Source organism: Exophiala viscosa (assembly GCF_022695815.1).
Source record: "Exophiala viscosa unplaced genomic scaffold EDD37scaffold_1, whole genome shotgun sequence".
Classification (NCBI taxonomy): domain Eukaryota; kingdom Fungi; phylum Ascomycota; class Eurotiomycetes; order Chaetothyriales; family Herpotrichiellaceae; genus Exophiala; species Exophiala viscosa.
In genome coordinates, this window is record NW_026944353.1 from 452,047 (window position 1) to 470,749 (window position 18,703).

At 51.0% G+C, this 18,703-nt stretch overlaps 8 protein-coding genes across 8 annotated transcripts; 4 read left to right on the plus strand and 4 right to left on the minus strand.

The window, feature by feature from the left end:
* Positions 1-489: 489 nt before the first annotated feature.
* EDD37DRAFT_644300 (uncharacterized protein) lies at positions 490-1,464 on the minus strand (the record flags this gene model as incomplete). Its single annotated transcript, XM_062817489.1, has 1 exon — positions 490-1,464. The coding sequence occupies one exon, from the start codon at positions 1,462-1,464 to the stop codon at positions 490-492; it is 975 nt and encodes a 324-aa protein (XP_062674393.1).
* A 382-nt stretch (positions 1,465-1,846) lies between these two features.
* Positions 1,847-5,025, minus strand: EDD37DRAFT_10795 (mitogen-activated protein kinase). Its single transcript, XM_062809183.1, has 3 exons — positions 4,464-5,025; positions 4,389-4,416; positions 1,847-4,116 (listed from the first exon to the last, which is right to left on the minus strand). Exons 1-3 carry the CDS (start codon positions 4,901-4,903, stop codon positions 2,230-2,232), a joined length of 2,355 nt encoding a protein of 784 aa, XP_062674394.1. The 5' UTR covers positions 4,904-5,025; the 3' UTR covers positions 1,847-2,229.
* A 531-nt stretch (positions 5,026-5,556) lies between these two features.
* Positions 5,557-7,922, plus strand: EDD37DRAFT_614590 (DNA repair protein RAD50). The gene is made up of 4 exons (XM_062815542.1): positions 5,557-6,096; positions 6,191-6,291; positions 6,351-6,544; positions 6,640-7,922. Exons 1-4 carry the CDS (start codon positions 5,917-5,919, stop codon positions 7,860-7,862), a joined length of 1,698 nt encoding a protein of 565 aa, XP_062674395.1. The 5' UTR covers positions 5,557-5,916; the 3' UTR covers positions 7,863-7,922.
* Positions 7,923-8,225: 303 nt separating this feature from the next.
* EDD37DRAFT_644303 (histone acetyltransferase 1) lies at positions 8,226-9,753 on the plus strand (the record flags this gene model as incomplete). Its single annotated transcript, XM_062817490.1, has 2 exons — positions 8,226-8,247; positions 8,303-9,753. 2 exons carry the CDS (start codon positions 8,226-8,228, stop codon positions 9,751-9,753), a joined length of 1,473 nt encoding a protein of 490 aa, XP_062674396.1.
* EDD37DRAFT_10863 (CTD kinase subunit gamma CTK3-domain-containing protein) lies at positions 9,737-10,905 on the minus strand. Its single transcript, XM_062809186.1, has one exon. The coding sequence runs from the start codon at positions 10,708-10,710 to the stop codon at positions 9,934-9,936; it is 777 nt and encodes a 258-aa protein (XP_062674397.1). The 5' UTR covers positions 10,711-10,905; the 3' UTR covers positions 9,737-9,933.
* Positions 10,906-11,878: 973 nt separating this feature from the next.
* Positions 11,879-12,593, minus strand: EDD37DRAFT_644305 (50S ribosomal protein L7/L12; the record flags this gene model as incomplete). The annotated part of the gene is made up of 2 exons (XM_062817491.1): positions 11,879-12,208; positions 12,321-12,593. 2 exons carry the CDS (start codon positions 12,591-12,593, stop codon positions 11,879-11,881), a joined length of 603 nt encoding a protein of 200 aa, XP_062674398.1.
* Positions 12,594-12,780: 187 nt separating this feature from the next.
* On the plus strand, positions 12,781-14,883 carry EDD37DRAFT_614597 (uncharacterized protein). The gene has a single exon (XM_062815543.1). The coding sequence runs from the start codon at positions 13,050-13,052 to the stop codon at positions 14,703-14,705; it is 1,656 nt and encodes a 551-aa protein (XP_062674399.1). The 5' UTR covers positions 12,781-13,049; the 3' UTR covers positions 14,706-14,883.
* Positions 14,884-15,012: 129 nt separating this feature from the next.
* Positions 15,013-16,165, plus strand: EDD37DRAFT_644307 (uncharacterized protein; the record flags this gene model as incomplete). The annotated part of the gene is made up of 2 exons (XM_062817492.1): positions 15,013-15,404; positions 15,466-16,165. 2 exons carry the CDS (start codon positions 15,013-15,015, stop codon positions 16,163-16,165), a joined length of 1,092 nt encoding a protein of 363 aa, XP_062674400.1.
* Positions 16,166-18,703: the final 2,538 nt, after the last annotated feature.

Here is an 18,703-nt window from a genome sequence, read left to right on the forward strand (position 1 = left end):
TGCAGTTCGTCCCCCTTTCCGCCGATAAGAAGGCTTATCGCCCCGGGCCACGTGCCCGCCCCAGCGCTCCTGTGGACGCTGGATGGACACCGGTGGCACCGGGCTACGCGTACGTCCAACTCCTCAAATTCTCATATCCCGTCTGCCCACCATCGCCATGGCCTCCTTCCACACCAGCGCCTGTAGAGTCCTCTCTACCGAAGTGATAGGAGACGGCAGGCCCTGCATGTCGCGTTGGTGCTGACGATGACGAGTGCATTGACGGAGTGAATGTGTACTGATCCAATTGCCTGTTATGTCGACGTTTTGACTTTAACCGATATATACCAACCAACTTCAGCGCCTCACAGGATGAACGAGCCCGGGTGGTCACGGCAGTCAACCCCCCGTCTGGTCTCTGCGTCTTTGCCATTATTCATACCAACCCGAGGACCGGCACTTTGCCAGATACTTGCTTCTTATCAGAGCATCGGACGTCCAAAGCACTCCTCATGGGATCCATCGTGACCACGTTTTCTCTGGCTTATGGGACGACCCTGTCCCCTGTCGATCCAGGACTGGGGCAATAGGGATTGCGGTGCTGTCGTCGGCTGTGTGCAGATGCAGCCACAGCTCCGGACGACTTCCCCGACGTGTCGTCTGCTCTGTCTTCCGTCGCCTGATCAGCTGCAAACTGCCATATATCGTTGGAGCGTTTGCGACGAAACATGAGACCAGCATCTGAACCGATGCCCAAAAACTGCGTACGGGCTGATAAGAGTCCTCGGCATAGATGTAGGCTATCCTAACGCATGTGACGATGATACAGAAGAATCCGAGACAGAACAAAGTTGCCAGCCGTATTTTCTCGAGTATAGTCCGATTCCGCACCAATATGAGAGGACATGAAATTATCAGCAGCAGGAGATCCAGTACGATGTTGGCGATGCCTTGGGTAAGCAGTTGAATGTATGCTTTTATGCATTTTCCAGGATTTGGATCGATTTGCCAGTAAAGGCTGAAAGGATGGCATTCCAAGAAGGTGGCGAGGACCACGGCGATATATGTCGTTGGCAACGCGACCCAACAGATTCTTATGAGCGCGGTTGTCGATTGTGCTCGAACCTCGAAAATGCGACAGTAAAACAACAGTAGCAGGGCTGACTGCAGCCAATAGACCGTCGTTACCATTAATCTCGCGATCAATGATAGAATGCTGCCGACTTTGATCTTCTCCAGGTCGTCAGAATCGAAGTATTGCCCTTTGCCGTTAATGGTATCGTTCGAGGTCCCATAACTCAGCACAAACTGATTGACGGCTACCCGAGCGGCAATGATCAGGATAGCAGTCGTGCAGATAGGCGTGCTGATATCGAATGAACCACGTCTCAACCTCGCTGCAATGACTCGGACAATGAGAATGACCAAAGCAAGCCCGGCGCATACCCAGCCTGTCACTCGTGCTTCTTGAGAAGAGACCAACATGATGTTGCGATATGGAGAGGATAAGGTGCTGATGTGCGTTCAGTCACACACCGTGCGCCTGCCGTCATCACATTAACACGGTCGTCGGTTCCTCCATTATTCTGCATATGAAGCAGAAGAACAGAAGAAGGCGCGAATGTTGTCCTGAAAGACGGTGAAGTCCACCTCGGGAAAGTCGCGAAGAGAGGGACAGAGTCCGTAGCTGTACAGTTACTAAGCGATGGGTCATTGGGTCCGAAAGATGCGAGCCGGCTCGCCTTGTCCCGGCCTGGCCGCCTGGGGTGTCCTGTTTGAGGGCATCTATTCGCTGGGGATGGCTATGCTGGTCACCATAGCACACCCTCCGGCGTCCCGAGGCTGCAGATCCTAGGCTCGAATTTCCCGTAGCGTCGTTCGAGGCACAGAATGTGGCTCGGATCCTCAACTCTGGACGAAGCAGTAATCTGCAATCTGCATACTCGTACTCTGTGACATGAAGTTTAGGGCCGATGACAGATTCTGGTGAGTCGTCTGCAAGAACATGCCTATCTTGATTTCCAGCATCTGTCCTGTGGCAAGATCAACGGAAGGCAAGGATCGAAGATTACGACACCGAGACGCTCTAAGGTATCACACTGGCGGATGATATACTGCTCGCTTACTCCGCAAGTGCTGGTCCCGATCGATGGTAAGTATTTCGAGATCTCGCAAATCTCACGTAATCGAGATGAGAATCATGATGCAATATTCGTATTATGTCGCACCCTCAGATGTCTTGACGTCCTTCTATGAAGACACATTCTGGGCATCCATGCTGAAGTTAGCTTGCGTCGCGTCGAAGTCGGTAAGCCAGCTGTCCTCCTGTGTCATGCCCACATCACCAAACCAATTGTCCCATTGTGTCCAGTTAACAGTCTCATTTGCCGCATCTCCGAGAGCTTGGTCGTATGCCAACATGAAATCCGTGTCGGTATTCACTGGGGCGGTCGAAAAGATGCCATCGTAAACGCCGTTGCTGTCGATGAACGCGTTGCTTGGTATATCGTAGCTGGGCGGCTGCGGTCGTGCCAGCTGCCGATCGTCAGACTCGATATCAGCTTGCGAGGTTGTCATGCTCAGAGTGGCTGTCATGTCCTGTTGGGCAGCATTGCGATGGCCATAGTCAGGACCTGTCCTGTGAACACTGCCCCTTGCATTCTGCCTCTGCTTCCTAAGCCTTGCTGCTTCCCTCTGTTGACGCAACGTTGCAATGTAAGGCGGTGGCACGGGAACACTGATCCCTGATTTGCTGAGGGCCACCTCGCGTGCGGTGTAAGCTTTCAGACAGAGATTCCCTACAGCAACGTAAATAGGCCGTTTGGTGTTCCAGACCATGCCTGGATTATTTTCGTATGTGAAACCAACAAGTTGCCACGCTTTCAAGGCATCTGGCATGAGTGGGGTGCTTCGCAGAGTATCCAGAACATGTATAAGTGCATGCCACTGCAGAAACCAGGCTGCGTGCCATGCGAATTGGTGCAGGTGGGGGCTTGACTGCGCCATGTGGTTTTGTTCCAGAAGCTTGAGGCTGAGGTCCCAGACATATTGCCGCTCAGACTCAGGGATCTGTTCTAGGCTCCCCCATTTCCGTGGATGATGTGCCTGAAAACGGCCCGTATTCAGAGCTGTTCGAGCAAACAATACTGTTATGAGGTGCAGCGGCTGTGTAGGGTCACAAAATCGCAGATATTTGGTTTCCAATATTTCTTCAATCTTCGTGAGAAACTCTGCCATCAATTTAGGGTGGTCTGCTCCCCCAAATTTGTCCCAATTGACAGGGTGCCCGTCTTCGCCCATTTTCGCCGCATGAGCCATCGCAAAACTGCCCAGCTCGGGTCTGATGACGCAAAAGATCATATCCGTCGGCTTATCTGATGCTATTGGGGGTGTCGACATACCTGGCCAGAGTTGATCGTCGTTGATATTGAGTGGCGGCTTGCATGTGCGGTCCTCCATGTCCAAAGCTCGAAATTTGGCAATACCGCAGAGCTCGGCTGTGCGGAAGTCATGCATTTTCAATTGCCACCAGATCCGTCGCCGTATTTCGGTTTCGAATGGAGGCAACCGTAATGACGTCCCGTCACGGTGCAAACCCATGGTTTCTGCGATGCGTAGAATAGCCCCTGTCAAGACCCACACAGACCGCGGTTCATGGACGTCCCGCACAACCATGAGATGGAGCATAAGGGCTTGCAAGACGACAAGGCTGTTTGTCCCCAAGAAATTCGCACGCGACAGTGCTGCTTTCGTCGCCGAGATATAACGTGCTAGTAACATTCTGCGTGGCTCACCGAATTTTCGTTTGCAGTCATTATCTTTGAGTGAAAAAATGGCAATCGCGTATATAGAGAAGATCAGAGCCTCAGCACTCTTTGGTATGCTCGCGATATCAGCTGCTGCCCTGTCGATGGCCGGCCGCAAAGTAGGCACATGTACCACCTTCGTAATAGGATCGACATTCTCAACGAAGACTTGCCAGAGTTCGAGCATCATGGGAGGGCGTGGATGAAGACGTGCCATGTCGATCTTTGAAGTGGTTCCCAGCACGAAAGCGAATTCGTCTCCGAACCCATCAGCATCATCTGTTGCTTCAGATGTTGAAGCTGTCTCCAAAACATCCTCGGGACTGTGGAACTGGAAGCGTTGTTAGCTAATGCACTGGCATCAACGCATCAATTCAAGCGACGGAACGGACGAAGCTCATGGGCGGGTTCAATGCTGGTGGTTGCCAGCCTGCCAGGGGAGGCCGCTTCAGGTCAATCTGGAAATTAAAGGTGCTGGCGTCTGGAAGAACACCTCATCCTGAAGAAGCACACAGGTACACTCAGGCGTTACGGATTCACAAACTCTTTAAATTCTTAGGAGCTTCATCGTTCTCGTTGAAATAGCAATTCGAGATTACTCACCTCTTCAACCATTCTTGTCCACAAGCTACTGTAGAGGAATCAGCATGAGAGAGACGATGCATCATTGGATCTTACTTGTCAACAAACTGGCTACCTTCTCGCCCTTGTATCAATTGTGTCTCAGATAACGCGATAAGGGATCGTTGTGATTCGGAAATAGTCGACGCTGGCGTTGGGATTGGGGGCTGCTCTTTGCTAGCTGTTGGAGGTGTTGATTCTTCATCAGTGTTGATATGGCGCGATCCAAATCCAACACTCTGTGCAGGCCGTGTTGGATTGATTCCGTGCTCCTGGAGCAACGCTTCATAATGCTTGATTCGTGCGGAGAGGATCTCCTGTTTGGCGCGTTTTTGTCTCTTTCGTGGCGGTGGAATTTGACGATAAATGCATTGAGCTTTGTGCTTGATACAAGCATTGCAAGGCTCCTGTCGATCACACTTGACCTTTCTGTCGGCGCACCGAATGCAGCTGAGCGAGGGTCTGTTCGACGGCGGATCTGTATCCACTGTATCCATACTTGGTAATTGCTTGTGGTGGCTCAACCAACGAAATGATGAAGAGGTAAGACGAGAAACTGCTGTCTTCTGCCCGATCTGCGAGATGAGAGGTTCGAGCTACCACCGAATGTAGTCTTGTTAAGATGCAAGACGAAGGCCCAAGAGACATATCTTGCGCGACCACATGTCTTTAGCGCATGAGAAGCCTTGCAGAAGTTTGATCCACAACAGCCACAAACGGCACACCACAACGTGGGACCGTGCTAGGATCTGTACATGAGTCTGGAGAAACAAGACTTTGGTTCGCGGAGGCTAGGAGAGAGAGTTATTGATGAGCAGTGCATCTTAGTTCGACCAATAATGCCTGTTATTGTTTGCAAGAAGCTCAGGCCTCCTGGGGTGTTTTCGGGCGTCCATGAGCACAGAAGTCCGAGATCGCGAGGTCATTTTGAATAAAGTGGCACCGTCTGACAGGGAGTATCTCTACGACACAAGTTCGAAGTCAAGCTGGTTCCCAACACTGGAAGCCTCGACAGCAAGACAGAAGCACTGTACAGTAGAGCTGATGGCCTCCCCCATGCCAAAAGCCAACACTATATCGTTGTGTGTCAAGGACTCCGTAATGACAACAAGAATGATATCTACCTAGGTACTTGGAACCTGACCAGCTACAGTGGTCAGACGATGCCAATTTCTATGGGCATCGAGCCTTCGGGTCAAATGGATAGCGACCCACTCCGAGCGTTCGGGAGCTTCTCAATTTCATCTCGCCCGAGTCACCCAAAGCCTCGTCGTGGTGCATCGGCGCGATTGAACTTGCAACAATTACAAACTCATGTTCGGGACCCCGAGCTTGCAAGCAGCGAGACACATTGTCAAAGAATGGAGTCCCATGCTAGACCATTATTGACAATGATGTCGAACACATTTCAGAGATATAAAAAAGGCGAGGTACGTTGCTGGACCTGTACCATGGCCCATAGTCGTCGCAGCAACATCAACCATACAGAACCCATAGTAGATCCTACACCATGACCCAAACCGCAGCTCAAGCTAGAGGAGTGAAAGCCATGGGATCCAACGGGCCTCCAGGCTTTCCGCCGTCGACCTCTCAGGGAAGCACGTCTGAAGTAGCCGAGAACCCAGGAGGTCAAGTCGAGCAGACCTACCCTCCGACAAGCAAGGTGATCGCTATCATTTCAGGCCTCTATGTAAGTGGTTTTCTTTCCGGAAGACTGTGTCATCGAAGAACGAGTCTTTCCGCATGCCTACATCTCACCGATGCAGCTTTCTGACAGCTCCCAGATGACCGCATTTTTGATCTCCCTCGACAGATTCGTCATTGGCGTCGCTGTTCCCCGGATCACCGATCAATTCCACTCGCTTGGAGATGTCGGATGGTATGGGTATGTTTATCGCTGACATTCTTCATATTTGAAATCATAAAGTCCTGACGATGTACCAGATCTGCCTACCTTTTGACTGCTTGCTCCATGATGCTGCTCATCGGCCGGTTGTACACCATGTTCAACCCGAAATGGGTGTACTTGATTGCGCTCGTTGTCTTCGAGATTGGGTCAGCAGTATGCGGCACGGCGCCCAACTCGAAGGCTCTGATTGTCGGTCGTGCTATTGCAGGCTTGGGTTGTGCTGGTCTCTGTAAGAATCCTTTTTGGCGAAAGACTGTGCCATCAAAGCACGAGTCTTTTGCTTTATCCCAGTGTAGACCGATACAACTTTCTGACGATTTGCAGTCCAAGGCGCCATCATCATCATGGTTCACGTCGTGCCACTGCACAAACGGCCGCAGTATATGGGCATCGGCGGGCTCGTATTCGGATTTTCCAGCGCCGTCGGCCCGTTGATTGGAGGGGCATTGACCAATGGACCTGGCTGGCGATGGTGCTTCTACATCAACCTACCCTGCGGAGCTGTGGCTATCGCCATGATTGTTCTCTTTTTGCACATTCCCGCGGGAATGCTTCAACAAAACTCATCAACACTGAGAGAAAAAGCGGCTCGACTTGACTGGCTGGGCACTGCCTGCTTTTTGCCCGGCATCATCTGCTTGATACTAGCGCTTCAATGGGGTGGTGTGACTTACAGCTGGTCCAATGCCCGTGTCGTTGTCCTCCTTGTCCTCGCGGGAGTCCTTTTTGTCGCCTTTGTATTGATCCAAAGGTGGAAGGGCAAAGATGCTACCATTCCTGGACACATACTTCTCAACCGAAGCATACTCGCAGGTGTTTGGTTCTCCTTCTACAATGGTGCCTGCATGCAAACAATGCTCTATTTCTTACCGATCTGGTTCCAGGCAATCAAGGGGGCATCTCCGATCAAATCTGGTGTCATGACCCTACCCCTTGTGATTGGATTGGTGATTGCATCAGTTTCGGCAGGCATCCTAACTAAGAAGACCGGTTATTTCACACAATGGATGATCTTGTCGTCAATCATAACGCCAATCGGCGCCGGGCTGACTTCGACCTTCTCAGTCCATACCGGTCATGCGGTGTGGATAACTGCGGGCGCCCTTTCCGGTTTTGGTTTTGGCCTTGGATCTCAACAGCCTTCAGTTGGAGCGCAAACAGTACTTGCTCGTCAAGATGTCCCGATTGGAGCATCACTGATGATGTTTTCCCAGATGCTGGGAGGCGCTGTTTTCATCAGTGTTGGCAACAATGTCTTCGATTCTCGGTTTGCCAAAGACCTTGCGAAAATTTCTGGGCTCAATGTGGCTTCCATTGTTGCAACAGGAGCGACAGAACTGAGATCGATAGTATCGGCGAGCATGTTGCCCCGGGTATTGGTGGCTTACAATGAGGCGTTAAGAAGCACCTTCTACCTGGCGACAGCGCTAGCGAGTGCTACGATATTTGGGTCTGTAGCTATGGAATGGAGGAGTGTCAAAAAGGAGCAGAAAGCGAAGAGCGATGATACAGCACAGGAAAAGAGTCAGCAGAGCGAGGAAGTGTAAGGAGAAGAATGGCAAGATACAGGTAGGGCTTTGGGTGTCGTGGAGTGTTCTATGTACTGCTACAAAAATGGCTTCTGCCGCTTTATCGTGCCTAAGGAATGCTTATAGTGGCAAGGTTCAGCCAACATGCTCGACGCGTAAAGTGTCGCTCGTCGCGCCGGAGCAATCGCAAAGTGAAGACTCGTAGGACACCATGCTCATGACCGACATCACTTCAGACACCATCCAGTATTTCAATAGTCACTTGCTACATTGAATATCTGTGACCCTATCACTAAGAACACTGCCATCAGTCCGATATTTCCCCCCACCCGCTATGTACCACTACTGAACCAGAAAACGGTCGCGCAAAACAAGCCGATCATGGCTGCGCAAGCGGAGGAATGTGAGTTGTCCAGGGCCTGCGGCAGATCTTCAAGCATCTTGCTAACGATGGTCAGATTCTGTCAACGCGAACGACGCTGTTCACGTTGCGATAGTTCAGCCCGGGCCTAACAACAAACTAACAACCCGGCATGACTTCCATCCCAAATTCACCTACCCAATTGTCGGCGAGGCCGAACAGATATTCGGCTACAAAGGATTAGACGTTGAGATCCGATTTGCAGCCCATGACCTCCGTCCGCATGTCAAAATATCATATCAAAAGAAGTTCAACACGATCGGGAGCACTAGCGCACTCGATCTGAACCAAAAATTGGGCGAGTTCCTACCACCGATTGCATTTGAACAAGGCTTCGACCAAGAAGTGCAGAACGATGCGAAGGCGGCAATTTGGACACCTCCTGGAACCCTCGTCAAGAAGTACACAAGAGGGGGACAGCAATATGAGGTCTGGGCCGGGTCATTACTTGACATGGCTATGCGGACACTCGTCGACAACATCCAAATCTTGATTGTCTTCTTCATTGAAGGTGGACAGTTCATCAACTTGGAAGATCCGGACTGGACGTTGGACAGATGGAGGGTGTATCTCACCTACCACAAAGCAGCTCAGGCTCCAACTCCGACAGCCTCGCGGTACTCATTTGTCGGTTACGCAACGACCTACCGCTTCTACAAGATCCAAAAACCAAAAGAACATCAATCTTCATTCGCCTTTCCCTCGTCAGAAATAATCACACCTACTAAACTGCCTTCTCGACTACGATTATCACAATTCTTGATCACACCTCCCTATCAAAGTGCTGGCCACGGTTCTGCCCTTTACCAAGCAGTATACGAGGAGGTCATGGCCGATCCCACCATAGTGGAAATGACAGTGGAAGATCCGAGTGAAGAGTTCGACAAGCTGCGCGACATGAATGATTTTGATGTGCTCAGACCTCAGTTCGATGCTGTCGACCTCAGAATTGATACCTCTCCCTTCACGACTGTCGAACGAGGAAGACTCAAGCTTGTGCCAACCACAAAGTTGCTCCCTCTGGAGAAGTTGCAGGATATTCGCGCGAAGAACAAAATCGCCAGCCGGCAATTTGCTCGTATGGTTGAGATGTACCTGCTAGCTGAGATTCCACTGTCGCACCGCTCTTTAGGAGGTGCATCCCTCACCAGTCTCAAAATCCGAGGTGCGAGAGCTCCCAATGCACATGACAGGAGTTATTACTGGTGGCGGCTCTTGCTGAAGCAACGCATCATGAAGAAGAACCAAGATATCCTTCAGCAGGTGCCTCTTGAAGAACGCCTTCCACAGATTGAGGATAGCGCTCGGGGCCAGGAGGATGAGTATGAAGGCCTCATCTATACCTATTCCATGAGAAGAGAGAAGGAGGCTGATCGACATGGAAATGGAGAGGCGTCTGCACCAGTTCGCAAGAGGAAGATTATTGAGTCGGACGATGAAGATGAGCCGGATGAGCCCAACGGCGCGTCTAAGAAAGCGAAAGTCTGAGGGTGCGCTCTTTTAGACTTTGCTGTGTGGAGGGCGTAAGATCCGCGTGTAAAATTCACGCACTTCTGCATCCGAAATGCAGTTGATCTTGAGGCACCAAGGGCGGTCTCTCCGAGAGACCATTCCAAACGAGGAGCCGCCTGTTGGGGGTTTCGGTACCAGCCTCATGTCATGCCCTTTTCAGATACCCAGCGTTGCTTGATGGTATCGGACGAATTGAAGGCGCTCCTCAGCCTCTTCGTCAGCAATAACATGCTCATCTTCACCAACGGAACTTCCTTCTTCCCACATCTTTTCTAGCTCCTGATCGTCGTCACCTGTAATCGCCCAGACGCTCTCTCGTAGCCTCTTATTTCGTTCTCGATCCTCCTCGATTCTCTGCTCAATCGCTCGCTTGTCCATACGCGATACGCCATTAGGCTTCCCCGAATATCCTGTTTTGGGCGTTGGTCTATGACTCTCAGCTGCGCCCTCGGCGGCGTTGGTTGTGGCATCCTTTTCTCCGTCCGCTCGACCATCGTCGTCGCCAAGTAGTCTCCCCATTTTCTCTTCCTTGTCCTTCAGGCCAGTCTCGATGACGCTGAGTACCTCTGTTGTGAGTACGCCTTTTTCGCCCAGTCCGGTGACCACTCGCCTTACCACTTTGACGTTGGCACCGCTCTGGGCGACTGCGTCTACGATGCGCTGGATGTCCCGCCGGATCATATCGACGTAGGCTTCGTGGCCGCCTTCCTTCGAGTTGACGTCGGCGTGGTGCTCGAGAAAGTACATTATGTTTGCTCGGTTGTTCATGTTGTTTCCCCTCTCGAGGTTTTCGATGATGCAGGAGTGCAGATCCTCGTCCATGTCTCGGTGCTTGAGGGCATAGTGCGCGGTCTTGATCGATGCTGTTGCTGACGCAGACAGATGCGTGAGGAGGTTCGTGAAGCGCATGCGCACTTCGAATGGGTCTGCCATGTTTGCGGATGAGGATGTGGATTTTCGCAATTGCAGACAAAATTGGTGTGCGAAGTTGTTCACATTGTCGATGTCAGCGTGGATGGACCAAGTCCTTGTGGGCTAAAGGACTCTTCGCCGTAGCGGCGTGGTCAGAAGCAAATATCTTCTCTGTGCGGTAGTCCTAGAGCATTGTGGTGAATGCGGAACTGTAGATCTGAAAGATCCAAAGATGAGCGGGACAATGCCAGCCTTGCCGGAGCCTAGATGAACCCCGATTGGTGTGCCTTGCAGCGTGGATCTGCCCATTCCTTAAGGGCTTTCACGCCTGTCCCAAAAATAATTCTATTATCTCGCATGCCACATGTTTACTTCGTCACTCAGATGAGCAACCGGATGTTTCTGGATTAATTGCAAAGCAATATGCTGTGAGTGAACCGGAAGACTACCCCGAATACAGAACATGAAGGCAAGCGTTCATCACGGGATCTCTATCGCGTTGGCACCTCGTGGGAGGTGTCAGGTCGGGCGCGAACGCCTGGCGGGTGTACCGTTGCTGGACTACTGGTGCTTGAGGATGACCCTATCAAGTGCACCGTTGAGAGAAGAGTGAGAACCAGGCTACTGTTGCAGCGTCTCAGTCGGGTAAGAGTGTTGTTGGTATCGATCACAAGATTCCAGACGCGGTAAAGATGTCCCTTTTGATGAAGGAGCTTGGGAATGGTAATGGCGTTCCTGTGTGTCTGCGACGTTGCCCACATGTCATGATCATTGGAGATACAGTACCTCTTTGCGCCAGCAGCTTGGCCTCTTCAAACCGTAAGCATATTTCGACCGAACTCTACACAAATGGTTGTTCCTTGCCTCATGCCACGAGGTGATGTGTCAAAATTGTACATTTTCGTAAATGGTCCTTCTTCCCATGCCTCAAATATAGTTACACCGTGTTGTTCAAGAAGGATTCAGAGCACACCAAGCTGTGCAGGACGTTGATGATCGACTCCACTCATGTACCACGTGTTGCGCCTATGCATCGCGCCTCAGATTCTATGTGTTCGAGTCTGTGAGGTCTGTTCGTGTCTTCTCGGTGTCGCACATAGTGTTTGAATGCAAAGCATCAACAACCAGAAGGGAGCTCATCTCCCTCCTATATCCACGTCATCGATCTCGGGAGGTCGATGTACATTCTTTATTCCATAGTGACCACAGCTCCCAAAGCCTTCATTGTCTCAACAATCTTCTCAGCATCCTCTTTGGGGACACCTTCTTTCAAGACCTTTGGCGCACTCTCCACGAATTTCTTGCTGTCCACCAAACTGAGGCCGAGCATGCTCTTGACTTCTTTGATGACCTTCGGTTTGGAGGTCGCCTCGAACGATTGCAGTTTCACGGCGAACATGGTCTTCTCGGCTGCGGCAGGGGCGGCTTCTTCCTCTTCAACGGCGGCGGGAGCAGCACCGCCTGCACCAGGAGCGGCGGCGGGTGCGGCGAAAGCCATATCAGGAATGTTCAGTCGAGACTGGGTAAGAATTAGCGCGAGTTCATGATTGTCATTGTGCGCAGGGTAAGCGAGATAGCCCAAGAGACACAAGTAGATGGGTGACAGATGGGTAACGCCATGATGGACATACCTTTAAGCTCGCAACTAGATCCGCAGTCTCAAGCAGAGTCAACTGCGATATTTGGTCCACAATACCAGTAATCTTAGGATTTGTTGATGCCGCCGCATCGGTCGACTGCCATCTCCTCGTCGCCCTCGAGATGGTTTGATTGTTCCGCCGTCTTGCTTGGTCGGGAGAGCTTGTGGAGGAAAGGCGCAGGCATTGGGAGGAGAGGCTTCGTTTCTGTGCTCGAGCTGCAAGCTGGCAGCAACGGTATGTTGCGGAGGATATAGGCGCGGACATTCTGTGTGCGGCTCGATGGGGAAAGGGATCGAGCTATGTGTTGGACAGAGTAGAGGCGAGATGGACAGACACTTTTTGAGATGATCGCGCGAGCATTGGATTCGAAGGTAAACTTGCGCCAAGAGAAATAAAATCGAAAGCTCTCAGCCTTGCCGGGCAGGAATCATGCTGCTGCTTTAATGATTCCCTCTTTTAAGAGCTTCCTCGTACGACACTCGCATTGGCACAACTCGTTAAGAACTCCAAGTTCATGAAGGAACCCGAAGACTATCTTCGGAAAGGCACCTGGGGCCAGCAGGCACCTTTTCTTAAGCCAAGACAGTGTTCTCGCATGATGATTCCCGGCCGCATTTCCAGGTGAGACCCAGGAAAGACGGAGGAGCGTACCTAAGGCTGCATCCTACCTCTAGGCACGGCAACTTGTGGAATCCTTGCAAACTAGGAAACATCAACCCTATGGATGAGCAAAAGCTTCGAGAAGAGTATGGCACTCCACCACCGGTTATGCGCGGCATCAAGACGTCACTATCGGGTCAGGAGTATTACTATCGTCGGGTCGAACCTAGACCAGAGGACATCTACTTGATGTTGGAACCCAAATACCCTGATCTGGACTGCAAGAGGGATGACATCGATTCAGGCCCTCGTTTCGACTTTTGGGACGAATCAAATGACCGCACCACATACCAAGCTGATATTGCACACTTTCTACCCTTGCTCACAGAAGAGACCACAAAGGCAGAGAAGGTTGTCGGTCGACAATCAACCATTCCTGAGCAGTCGCTAAACTGGTGGAAGGCGCAATGTAGGTATCGTGGTTTGCCAAACGACGGAAGCATACGCGACCTCCAGGCTCGTATTCGTGGACACCCAGGTTCAGGAATGAGCAGCAGTATGGAAGAACTCCTTGAAAAGATGAAGCGTCAGTATGAGCTGAAGAATATAAGAGCCATCGAAAGAAACTGGAGTAGCGCAAGTGGCGATGAGAAGGCGAAGCAGTGGCCCAGGAGGTTCTTGTGTGAGACTCTGCTCCCCCAGACTGGTGCTGGTGAGGATGCCATTGCCGTGAAACTGGACGACCGGGGCCACGGTATTCGAGAGGCTTGCCTTCAACTGGATCTGCGTTTCCTGACGCTATCGCCACTTGTAGAGCCACTCATTGGGACCGACTGTATCTTTGTGGCTGGTACTACTCGGCAAGCAGTCACTTTCAAGGCTGCCGAGATAGATAGATACGCGAGACGAGCCGCTTTGAGGGCCAATTTCACAGAAGAGGACGGGTATGATGAGGGAGAGGAGGAGGACGGTGAGGAGAAGGAACAGGACGAAGAAGAGGACGAAGACGAAGAAGGGGACGAAGAAGAAGAGGAGGACGAAGAAAAAGAGGAGGAGGAAGAGGGAGAAAGCAAGCAAGCGAGAACTCGCAAGGAGTTTTACACGCAATTCAATCTCGCCAAATCGAAGGAAACGAAGTCGAAAGGACAGTGGGATGTGAGTGGTACATGGAAGGTACTTTGCCCTCACCTTGAAGAGCAGTACGGACATAGAAGTGATCAGGGTTGCAATCTCGTGATACGCCTTACTCAGCCTCGACCGGATGGCCTAGTTCAACTATTCGGCTTTTTCGAGTTTGTTGCACTCACTGGTGTTCTGCGGTTCGTCAATCCAAAACCTCCTACTCTTGTCGAAGAGGAGGAGTATACCGACTCTGATGAGAATGAAGTCGGTTATGATGATGATGAGTCAGAAGAGGAAGGTTCTACGCCCACACAATTTCTCTTTTCAAAGGCTGCGCTTCCGTCTTCAAAGAATCAGAATGTCAGCTTTCGATGGAGAGGCGAAGAAACTGGGGAGGGCGAAATCCAACTTTATTCTGACTTGGACTTGTGTTCCCTGACCTTCGAGAGTCCACACGCTTTGTCAGGCATATTGAGCAGCAGTTTGGCCGGCGATTGTGAATTTCAGGGATTCAAAGAAGGCTTTGATGCACCGCCAAAAAGCAATGAATTGAAGAGGCAAGCCAGTCCTCGTCACATATCAGATCCGGGATATGACTGGAGCAGACTGAGTGAGGCTGCTTATAATCGTGCAAGACTGAGAAGATGGGGTTAGCCCTTTGACCTTTCAGCGACAGTTGTCTCAAAGTTGTAGTATCTCAATGGCCGAAAATTGCATGCTAATGGAAATTCGGTGGTATTGATTTCAGGAAGTCATTCCGGGTAATCGTCGGACTTGCCATGTGGCCGATGAAGCTTGTAACAACGACATCTCATTTCTTGTATCTTCGGACTGTTTTGATTCTAGCTCATCGTCTGAATTCGCCTACCTGATACGCTTAGAGATATTGAGTGAATCTAAACTCGTCGAAGACGACTTAGATGCTGTAAGGTCATTTCGAAGCTATTCTCCCGATAAGGCAATGGAAGAAGTAGCGGTCTTCCGTGCAACCAAACGAAGGAAAACTGCACGACCACACCGTGAGGCTTCACTCGAGTCCGCGCCTCCAGCGACATCGACATCCTCTGGAATCGAAAACGCAAAATATGTGGCACCAGTACTCGAAGAGCGGAATGTCGGCAATGGCGATGGCGATGACGAAGTCGAGGTGACGAACTTGATCCGCGCGCGGAAAACCCATCGGAAACATGTTGCAGGCGTGCGTTTCTCGAACACCAAGAGTCTGCCGGAAAATGAGGCCCGGAACACTGAATCTCCAATAATCAGGACCGATCAGCCTCCAGAAAAACCCATGGACATCACCAGCCGCTTTGTCAGCAGTACAGGGCAGGTCGTCAATGTCGATCGACATATGTAGGAAAAACCCTCCTAGGTATATGCCTGAAATGAAGGAACAGCTTGCTAACCATCCAAGGGTTGACTTCGTAGACTCCGAATTGGCTAGAAGACGATATCAAACTGGTAGTTCCGATACTCCGCAACCTCTTCCTCAACAAGCCACGGGTATGTTGCCAGCACCAGAAGCGCCCGGGTCGGAGGGTCCGAAAACAGCCGCCCAAGCTGATCCAGCCACCAACCATCAGCTGGCCGAGATCGACCTGGGTTCCTCTGCCCAAGAACGAAATCTGGCACGTACTCAACTAGCACTGGAACGAGCCAGACTAGGCCTCCCTCCTCTAGACGAAGAATCTAAACCACAGAAGCCGCGTAAGCCACGACTAGGTCGTGACGGCAAACCAATGAGACCGCGGCCACGCAAAGGGAGGAATAGCGAGGACATTGCTCGTGACGCCCTTGTTGAGCAACTTATGCGCGAGAACAAACTTGGCCTCTACGATGCGGATCAATTAGTGCAACAGCGACAAGCCGCAGCCGAAGATGCCGAAGAGGAATCAGACGGTAGTGATGCTGATGAACGCTTGGCCGAGCAGTTCCGACAGGATTTTCTGGATGCAATGGCAGAGAGACAAAAGAGCAAGCCCGCAAGTCAAGCCAAGGGACCGGCTGGTGCCGCTGCAGAAGCCAAAGGACCGAAATTGGGCGGCAGCAGAAGTGCAAGAGCAAAGATGGCGCAGACTCAGCAACAACAAGCTTCAGGTCCAGGCAAGAAATAGGGTCTAGGAGAAACCACTGTTTGGTCACAGGGCATGCATCGAGCAGGATTTTTCTCAGCCGCCCACATGCTCTGTTTCGGCATTCATCAACACGGCATCATTGTTTATGAGGGCATTTCATAAAGTATCAATCTTCTTCTCCGTAACCTGGCACAAGGCCAATATTACGATGAAAAAGAGAGAAAAGTGTCCAAAGACACGAGTTGTAAAAGGACACAGACACCACCAAGACCAAGATGGTAGGTGTCCGACAAGTCAATCAACCTGTCACCAAAAAGCCATTGAAGCATGGGTCTGCTCACAAAATGCAAGATCAAGATGCATGCCTTACAGTCAGAAGCACCTCTAGGCAAGGAACTACTCCGAAGAATATTCCTGGACTGCCATCCTCGAGGATACCCCCTGTCCAAACGAACGGAACGAGCCATGACAGTCATCGGCAGCATTGTCTCATGGCATGCTGAATCCCCCGAAGGGCAAACAGCAGCACTATAGAGACGCACTCAGAAGAGGCCGCCGGCAAGGCGGAACGCAGAACCTAGTCATTGACACCCTTATCGGCTGGAACAAGACTCGAAAGTCTGCTGGCACCCAAAACCTCAATGGCAGCAACAAAGGCCTCTTTAGTAAAAAGAAGGAGAACCTTAGTGTTGGTGTGGTTGAAGACTTTTATTTTTCGTTCCCGTTACCAGCCTGGGGAAACTTGAAAATGAGAAGAAAAAGTAAGGACGAGTTGGGGGAAAGAGCAGATACTTCTACTCTTGGGAAACGATTGATCTTGGCGGTGACACTGGCGGTGAGTCGATCGGAAGTGAATCATAATTGAGAAATGACTTTGCAGGAGTCTGGGTCAGGCAGTAATGAGGCATCTTGGTCTCTTGCCACTCACGCGACGTGACGAGGCTGAGGTGAAGAATTGGCAAGGCTGCTTCACTGAGAAGCGGACACATTGAGAGTACCTGATATGCGAGCGGACGAACTACTCTGGAACGATGCTGCCTGTAAATGGACCTTCTACACTCTTTGGCCACTGATGAGGCATTCCGAAGAATGGGTTTATGGCTACCAGCCAATGCTGCTGTAGAACCATTGGAGTGCCTGCCAATGCAAGTTCATGCCTCCAGTATTTGTGCAGGTACCTACGTGATGCGGCTGTTTCCCACCCTTTCCACACTGGTAGTATATACCAGACAGTTCCAGAGACCTGTAAAGGGCATCCAAGCATTGCTCTTTATGCAGTTGAAATAGTGGAGAATAGGGGCAGGACATCACGTGATCAGGCTGCCATGGGAAAGGCTAGTATCAAATCTGAATCCGTTCTCAAGACCGGGCATCTCGGTGTAGAGAACTCCATGCGCATCTGATATCTCCGGTTGCCGCCCAAAGAGCAACGTTGCTGCTGTCCTGCCGAGAAACACTCAAGTCGGCATCTGCCCAGCCCCCAGATCATTTGGCGCATTCGCTGAAGCGGTGACATCCAACAACTTGAACCACTCTCGTGAACTTCTGGCAGGTGAGGCACATTCTTTCTGCCAAGTCGCTATCACCGCCCTCCGCCAAGGTGAGATCAGTTCGAGAAAGTCTTCAGAGCCTCTGGCTTGGCGAGTGATTCTCTGGGTATAAGTATTTCCTTTTCCCCTTCCTCTCTTGCACTCTTACCATCTCACGCCTTCGACCTCCAATGCTTGCATTGGGTGGTCAAGGACAACTTGAGCCTTCAAAAGCTCAAACCCCCTCTCTTGCATACGTGCCTGAGAGGTTTCAAAGAAGGACAATGAAGGAGCAACATGGGGAACAGGGGTTTCATATCTTTCAGTTTAGCAACAAAACACTGAGCCAGCAAAAGAGCTCAAGCAACCCAAAAAAAACAAAAAAAGAAAAGAGCCCGACAAGGAAGGCCAACCAGGTCATTGATTCAAGGATCATGACCTGGAATCAGAAATTTCTGTTCAGCTTAGCTAGTTTGGCGGTATTGCATGGCGATGCAAATGGTTGTCGAAGGCTTGTCAGTGATGAAGGGTGTCCGGAGCATCGAGTTGGGAACATTCGACCTCAGTCAACATTTCTTTTGTCACTTCAGCAGCATCTCATCAGATGAGTTGCACACCACAAAAACAAAAAAAGGCCGATCCCCTCGAAGGGAAGAAAGAAAAGAAAACAAGGCCGCAACAGAAGATTAGGATAGCATTTCATTTGTCATTTCAGATTAGCACAGTTGGCTGAGGCGAATGTGGCCCGTGGATGAGTGGCTTGGTGTGTTGGCATGGGTGTTGGACAGGACATGGACTGGATGTGATCTGATGGAGAGTTGTGGGAAGGCATGGAGCATGGGATTGGTGTTTGGGAGGTTGAATGTGGGTTGATGTTGGCAGGTGGAAGCATGGCTTCATCTTGGAAGAGTTGTTGAGAGAAGTGATGTGTGGTGTTGTTGTACCTGGCTGTCTCACTGTCAAAGTGATCAGAAGGTGTTGATAGAAGGCTCACCATCCACAAAAGGATGGTGACGCACGTACATAGTGGAGGAAAAAGTCCATGTCC

Bases quoted from the DNA above. Each gene is read 5' to 3' on its own strand.
- EDD37DRAFT_10795 (XM_062809183.1), bottom strand. From the start codon at position 4,903: ATGGATACAGTGGATACAGATCCGCCGTCGAACAGACCCTCGCTCAGC. The intron at 4,417-4,463 runs GTAAGATCCAAT...ATTCCTCTACAG, and splicing joins GGTAGCCAGTTTGTTGACAA to TAGCTTGTGGACAAGAATGG. The intron at 4,117-4,388 runs GTGAGTAATCTC...CAACGCTTCCAG, and splicing joins GGACAAGAATGGTTGAAGAG to TTCCACAGTCCCGAGGATGT.
- EDD37DRAFT_614590 (XM_062815542.1), top strand. From the start codon at position 5,917: ATGACCCAAACCGCAGCTCAAGCTAGAGGAGTGAAAGCCATGGGATCC. The intron at 6,097-6,190 runs GTAAGTGGTTTT...GACAGCTCCCAG, and splicing joins CTATCATTTCAGGCCTCTAT to ATGACCGCATTTTTGATCTC. The intron at 6,292-6,350 runs GTATGTTTATCG...ACGATGTACCAG, and splicing joins GGAGATGTCGGATGGTATGG to ATCTGCCTACCTTTTGACTG.
- EDD37DRAFT_614597 (XM_062815543.1), top strand. From the start codon at position 13,050: ATGGATGAGCAAAAGCTTCGAGAAGAGTATGGCACTCCACCACCGGTT.
- EDD37DRAFT_10863 (XM_062809186.1), bottom strand. From the start codon at position 10,710: ATGGCAGACCCATTCGAAGTGCGCATGCGCTTCACGAACCTCCTCACG.